General features: G+C 28.6%; 1 protein-coding gene across 1 annotated transcript; it reads left to right on the top strand.

Annotated features, from left to right (window-relative positions):
* The first annotated feature begins 1,028 nt into the window (after positions 1 to 1,028).
* Positions 1,029 to 5,938, top strand: LOC109174235 (pectin acetylesterase 8-like). Its single transcript, XM_019323482.1, has 12 exons — positions 1,029 to 1,127; positions 1,241 to 1,378; positions 1,474 to 1,556; positions 2,263 to 2,499; positions 2,756 to 2,842; positions 2,965 to 3,089; positions 3,590 to 3,650; positions 3,856 to 3,909; positions 4,112 to 4,189; positions 4,288 to 4,369; positions 4,539 to 4,672; positions 5,754 to 5,938. Exons 2-12 carry the CDS (start codon positions 1,246 to 1,248, stop codon positions 5,844 to 5,846), a joined length of 1,167 nt encoding a protein of 388 aa, XP_019179027.1. The 5' UTR covers positions 1,029 to 1,127; positions 1,241 to 1,245; the 3' UTR covers positions 5,847 to 5,938.
* The last annotated feature ends 1,580 nt before the right edge of the window (positions 5,939 to 7,518 follow it).

Here is a 7,518-nt window from a genome sequence, read left to right as displayed (position 1 = left end):
GTTTATATTCGTAATATATATTTTTCCTTTTTTTAACAACAGGTTACTACGAATAGCGAATTACTGGTCGCAACAACAATTTGGAGTTGCAAACAGTAGCACCTTGTTGTTGATTGCAGTCTCAAATTGCTATTGCAAATAATAGTTCTTTGCATGATGCCTAGAAATATATCAAGGATAATTATATATATATATATTATTAATATTAAATTTTTATTTTTTTTATTTTATGCAACTTGTAATTATATTTTTAAATATTTTATTTGATCAAGTCTTTTATTATAAATTTTATTGTTCAATATTGTTATGAATTTCTAATGAAATATTTTTTTTTTGTTGATGTTTATTAATAATATATATAAGTAATTAGCATATAAGTCTCAACGTACTATGGATAAAAATAATAATGTTGGGAGTTGATGTGGGTGAAGAACTATATAATAAGAAGAATTTTATGATATATTATAAATGTTTTGTAAGAAAATTTTAAATGATAAGAATCAAAATCATTGAAAGTTTGTAATGGTGTATTTAATTTAGAATTTCAATGACTTTTGTAGACTTTTTAAAATAAAAAGTTGATAAAAGTCTATGAGTGTTTTTTATATAGACTTTTATAGTCTTATAAAGTTTTAAAAAGTTTTCAACGACTCTATGAAAGTCAATCAAAGTTTATTAAAATCTATCATTTTAAAAGTCTTTAAAACTTTACAAAAATCATGATTGAATACACCCCCCTAAGGATCCAAGTAATTGACTTAGTGGTTCATTTAAATAGATGAGTTGGACCTTATTGTATGAAGTGATGAATATAATTGTCGTTGTTGCAAGTAGTCATAATGCAAACCTGCACCATACACTAATATTGGTTTGTACCAATTCAATATTAACCATTGCGCATTTAGAGGATTAATACGTGACTTTTATTCACTGCAAACCCAGCACCATACGCAAATATATGATTCTAATACCCTTTATTGTATATATATAGTTGACCAAAATGGAATATCTCCATAGGTCTTCTTGTTTAAAACATTTCTAGAATTATTATCTTTCTTACGTTTCTACTAGGTTTAGGAGATTTGATCTCTAAACCTCGTAGTTTAACGTTGGATCAATCCCGAAGTGTATGTATAACTCATGCATTGATTTTACGTATAATTTAATTTATTAGAAATTTCTCAAACATTTTATTCAAACAATGTTTTTTTTTTTTTTTTTTTTTTTTTTTTTTTGGTAGGATATATGGCTATCTTAACAAGGTCAAACCAGTGGATATGTTTGTTGGTTTTTTCATTGGTTATATTGGTGCATTCAATAGGATCAGTCGCCAGTGTTCCTACATTTATTTTAGAGAGTGCTAAAGATGAAGGAGCTGGTAAAATACAAAGCTCTAATGAATTAAATGAAATTGTTAAATTAATTGAAAATATTAGCTAGAGTTTATCTTATTTAATTTCCATACATTTGCAGTTTGTTTGGATGGGACCCCACCAGCATATAATTGGGATGCAGGGAAAGATGAAGGTGTACACAATTGGGTACTTCACCTTCAAGTGAGTGTTGTATATATAATGAATTGTTTGTTCAATTTTTTGTTAGATCTGTTTAAAAAAATGAATCATTTCTTTTCTTTTGGAAGAACTTATCCCAGAATTTCATTATATGCTTTTCTAAGCATTATATTCTATTTCATCTGGTATTTTGTAAGAATCAAATAGACAGATAGAGTCTAAAATAAAATATACTTCCACCAGCATATAATTTCCATACATTTGCAGTTTGTTTGGATGGGACCCCACCAGCATATAATTGGGATGCAGGGAAAGATGAAGGTGTACACAATTGGGTACTTCACCTTCAAGTGAGTGTTGTATATATAATGAATTGTTTGTTCAATTTTTTGTTAGATCTGTTTAAAAAAATGAATCATTTCTTTTCTTTTGGAAGAACTTATCCCAGAATTTCATTATATGCTTTTCTAAGCATTATATTCTATTTCATCTGGTATTTTGTAAGAATCAAATAGACAGATAGAGTCTAAAATAAAATATACTTCTTTCTTTTTATTAAATAAAAAGAAAGTTGTCAAATTTAGTACTTTAATATTGAATCTTTTTCAATTGTAATCTACGGTAAGCTTTTCTTTGTATGGATAGTTAAACTTGAGAGTGCAATTATGGTTGTTAGAATAAAAAAAAAATTAGGGTGATATGATTGGACGACTAAATCTAAAAGTAACTATTTTCATTTTGGATCCAGGGAGGCGGGTGGTGCTTGAATAGTACTCTTTACGAGACACTCGATTATAGTGTTCAAAGTTGTAAAAGTCGCGTGTATGGTTATCTGGGTTCTTCAGAACACATGCCGGCCACCGAAGACTTAATAGGCATGTTAAGTGGTGACCCTAAAATAAATGTTTTCCACAACTGGAATCGAGTCCTCATTCGATATTGTGATGGAGGATCATTCGCGGGAGATGTTGAACAACGCGATCCTGTATGTATACTTTTTATTTAGGCAAATTCGTCTATGAGACTGTCTCATGAACTTTCATCCATAAGACGGATTAGTCTCACGAGAGACTCCCTCTTTTATTCAACTCCCCAAGTCTTAAATCAAACATAAACTTCGATATATAAGCTAAGGGAAAATGTAATACTTATGAGAAAATATATGATTATTATTACATTTTTTAATATAAGTATTACATTTTTATCTTGATTTGACCTATCTAATTATCTATTTTTCTCAGGTTACTAAACATTACTACAGAGGTGCAAGGATTTTTAATGCGATTGTGAAGGATTTGTTGGCCAAAGGACTGAAAGATGCTAAAAATGTATTTTGTTCTGAACTGTACTAAATAGTGTGGTTCAATCAATATATATTGCAAGAATATAATTACAGCCAAATACAGGGAAGGATTTAACTTGTATATATATTTATTATTATAAATGACAGGTACTTCTTTCCGGCGGTTCAGCAGGAGGGTTGGGTTCAATCATACATTGTGATCGCTTTCGAGCTCTATTTTCTAAGAATGTTAGAGTAAAATGTCATGCCGATGGTGCTCTCTTCCTCCGTGTGTAAGATACAAGAATATAGTTTTTATTCCACTTTTAGTTTTATCCATTCATTTATAGCAATTTTTTTTTCTACTTATAATTCTAAACTTTGAATTGTTCTATTTTAGTACTCAATTTTTTTTAAATGTTTCAAAAGTTGCTCCAGAATATCTAAAATTCCCTATATTAAGGGCATTTAGTCATTTTATACTGAAAGTGAAACGTTTTTAAAGTTGTGAACTAAATGCAAAAGAAAAAAAAAATTGAAAGTGAAAAAAAATATCATTATAATTCAGTGACAAAATGTGGATTAAACGCAAAAATATAAAAACATTTTCAGTAATTTTTTTTTGAAAATAACATTTTCAGTAATTTAATTTTATAATATGTTATGTTTAGTTTAGTCAATTTATTTCTCTACTACAAATAAACATGGATTAAATGCAACAATATAAAAACATTTTCAGTACTTTTTAATATGTTATGTTTAATCAATTTATTTCTCTATTACAAATAAACAGGAAAAATCCCGAGCAAGCAAAATTCTTTGCTACTGTTTTTCGCAATGTAGTTGACCTACATGTAATTCTCTATCCTTCTTTTCTCTCCTTCCACTTATTTTTCTCAGTTACAATTTACTTGCATGGAGATTTATATTACTTTTTATTTTTACAAAATATATACTTGCACCATATATATCAAAATTCAAGCTTTAAATAACATTTTTTTAAAAAAAAAAATTATTTTCTGACGATTTCTTTTGACATACATTTCTTGCTTGTTGTAGAAACCTGACAAGGCATTACCTGTTGAGTGCACTTCAAAAATGAGTCCATTTGAGGTAAGTTAATTACTATAAATTAAATGTTCATCAAATTTATTTAATTCATTTCTATAAAAATTGAATAAATTTTATTCTATAAGAATATTTTGTATGTAAATTGTTAATATTCGGTAGGTAAATTGTGTATTTAAAACTTGAGTTTATCTCATAAAGTGTACCCAGTATATGGTATAACAACTCATCAAATGTATGTGTGCAGTGCTTTTTTCCAAAATCTTTGGTGCAATATGTTAAATCTCCGATTTACTTCCTCAATTCTGCATTTGATTCATTTCAGGTTAATTTCCTCGTAATTGTTTATTTATTTTATTTATTATTGGATAAGTCTGACTTATTTCATTATTTATTAATTTATTTTTTCGTTCTTCTCAAAAGATAAGAAATACATTTTCCGAAGAATTGCACGAGGCCATTAAGAATCACACCCTTAATAAAGATGATGTGCCTATGCTTAAAGGTACATTCCCATTTTTGTTCTTCTTACTAATAAAATAGCTACTTTTACCATTATAAAAATATTTAAATGGATATCATATGTTTATATATAATAATAATAATAATAATATTATTATTATTATTATAGTGTGGCGTCTATGAAATAATTTTTTTTTCCTTTTTGTTTTTAGATTTCAGGCAGCAATTGATAAGTGTATTGCCCCCACCAAGTAGTGACAAAGGATTTGTAATTACTTCTCTCTTCGGACATACGTTTACTCGACAGGGCTTGAAGAAACCCATGTTCGTCGACGATAAATCCGAGGTATCAATTTGTTTCTACATTGCATGAGAAAAGATACAATTACGCACATAAAAATGTCAATTTAATGCATTAACACCTAAAAACGGGTTAGTGACCTGTAATAACAGGTCACTAGAATGCTTGCGGATATCCATCACCTTTTAAGTGAAATCACCAACGGGCGACGAACAAGTTGACGGAGAAGGAATGAACTGTGACACATTCTCCAATTGACAGAGAAGACGACCAATTTGGTTCCATCTCTAGTCGCCGTAGAAGGAAACCAATTGCGATGTTTTTTCGGTGATTGGTTGGTCGCATGTCGTCAATTTTCACCCAGAACCTCATTAGACAATAGTCGGAACCCTAGTGACCTATTATTACAGGTCACTAACCGGTTTTTAAACTTTGATATACTAAATTGACATGTATCGGCTTAATTGCAACTTTCAAAAATTTAAGAGCTAATTAACCCTTTTCCCTAATTATTTCTACATTGCATCTTATATTTTGGCTATTGTTTAATCTCTATGTATTTACCTTACACGCATGCATACATATACATATAATACTAATAATAATATAATTAATCATTTATATATCTCAATAATAACTAACTATTTATAATTAATTAATTAAAACAGTTTTAGATAAACTTGGACTAGGTTGAGAAAGTATATGAACAGATACTACATTGTAATAGAGCTAGTAGCATTCAAAAAAAAAAAAAGAAGATAAACTTGGACTAAATACCCTTAAACAAAAGGACTAATACACCTCATGTAGAAATTTTTTTGAGGGGTTCCTTAGGATTTTTCTTAACCTTAAGTTCAGAAATTATTCACAATATCAACTGCATAAAAATATAACAATAACAGTACACTACTTCATTAAAAAAAAAAATTCTAAAATTCAAATTATATATATAGAGTTAATTTCACTACACACCTATCCACAAATCGAATTTAGTCTTCTACATTTTTAATTACTTAGAAAAGTAATGTATTTGCAATATTTTCTGATTTATATTATTTTTTAAATCAATTTATTTTATGAAGCTGATGATATTATATTAATGTAACTAGCATATATACTCTTTCAGACATTTGAGAGCGCACTTATGGATTGGTTCTTCGACAAATGTTCCGTGAATAAGATAGACCCAAAAGAGGTGCCAGTATATGTAGAACGCTAAATTGTAGAGAAATGCTAAAAGCTGATGTATTGAATATATGTATTATGTTACTCATCATTTTACGGCAATGAATAATCAAAATCTTTAATTCATTATATATAGCTTACTTTCAATTTATAATTTTGTGCTACATGCTAAGATGGAGCATATGCTTCAATTATAATGCTCACTGAACAATACGCGATATCTTCAAGAGGTTTTAGTATTTTGAGTATTTGATCATCTACTACTTCAACTTGTGTTTTTTTATCGAACTTCCTCTGTATATAGATTTGTATTGTTGTATCTTTGCTTTATGGAATTTTTGAATTGTATAATTTTACAAACGAAACTTTGGGGTTCTTAAATTCTAATTTGATTTTTATATTGCATCATTAAAATTTAATTACACACTTATTCGTAACAATTTATCTCTGTCGTGTAAATAATCGTTAAGTCTATTATCAAGAAAAATGAAATTTACTATTTCGTTAAGGAAAATGATCCGTAATAAATTCTTAAGGTACAACGTAAAAATATGGTAATTTATATGAAAGTGCTATATATATTTTTTGTTTTTTTTTTTTGTTTTTTTTTTTTATTTATTTTTTTAAATTTAGTTTTTTATTTTCCTGGTCTGCTGTAGAAGGAAAGTTGTAAATGAAAGTTGGAGCAATGTTGCATAGAGCAACAATTAAACACGAATAAGGTTTTTTCGTTGGAATTCCTATATTTGAAAATAATTTTTTTTTTTTATCTATACACGAATTCAAACTTTTTTTGCCTCATTTTTGGATTTGATTTGTACCTATTGCGTACAAGGGAGAGCCATAATTATTTAAACATTTTTAAAAGTAGAATTGTATATATATTAGCACAAATTTACTTTTGTTGTTCTCTGATGTGGGACGAAGATTACTTAAAAGCCTTCTCGACCCTATTTTTATCAACTCAAATAGATTCATTTTAATTTGATAACTAATTTCTCATTGACCTATTACTTTGTTCGAGTGAATAATATCTCAAATTAAAGATCCCACTTAGAAAAATTCAAATTCATTTCAACTCGATCCAAATTGAAAGTGGACTCAATCAAAACTTTGCCTCAAACTGACCATTTTACATGACTACAATAGTTTTAAGGTCACCTCAGTCAAGTCCATCGCTTAAGGTCTTACTTTTTTAGCATATAATATATAACATATATGTGAAATTCAACTATCAAGTTTAGATTTTAGTTGAGATGAAACACATGATTTAATTCGGTATTAGAGTCAACTCCATGCAAGAGGTCATGAGTTCAAATCTCTACTGTACCCGATAAATGAGACTATACAGTCTACATGTTACTTGAAGCACTAATAATTTCACCAAAACTTATACCATTGTATTTTGCACACCAAAATTTGTGATGTTCTTATGTGCAAACTAAACGCACCCTTAGAAAAAGATTAGAGTGGAGGAGTGGGAAATCGCCAAGCTGAAAACAGAGGAAATGGAGATTGCATCCTCAGGCCAAGTGATCATTCTTCATTTTCTCAGGCTTTCTACCTTAGCGACTTGTTTAGTTGGAATGAATTAGAATTTCGCTCTCACCTAATTCTGAAGGTAAACAAATTCTTTCATTTGATGGAAGTGAATTATAATTTCCTCATTATCATAGAATTATAATCCCATGCTAGTGGTATTTCAA

Source organism: Ipomoea nil, unplaced genomic scaffold (assembly GCF_001879475.1).
Source record: "Ipomoea nil cultivar Tokyo-kokei standard unplaced genomic scaffold, Asagao_1.1 scaffold0579, whole genome shotgun sequence".
NCBI lineage: Eukaryota > Viridiplantae > Streptophyta > Magnoliopsida > Solanales > Convolvulaceae > Ipomoea > Ipomoea nil.
The sequence above is the reverse complement of the archived record's forward strand: the minus strand, read 5'-3'. Positions and strand labels throughout refer to the sequence as shown.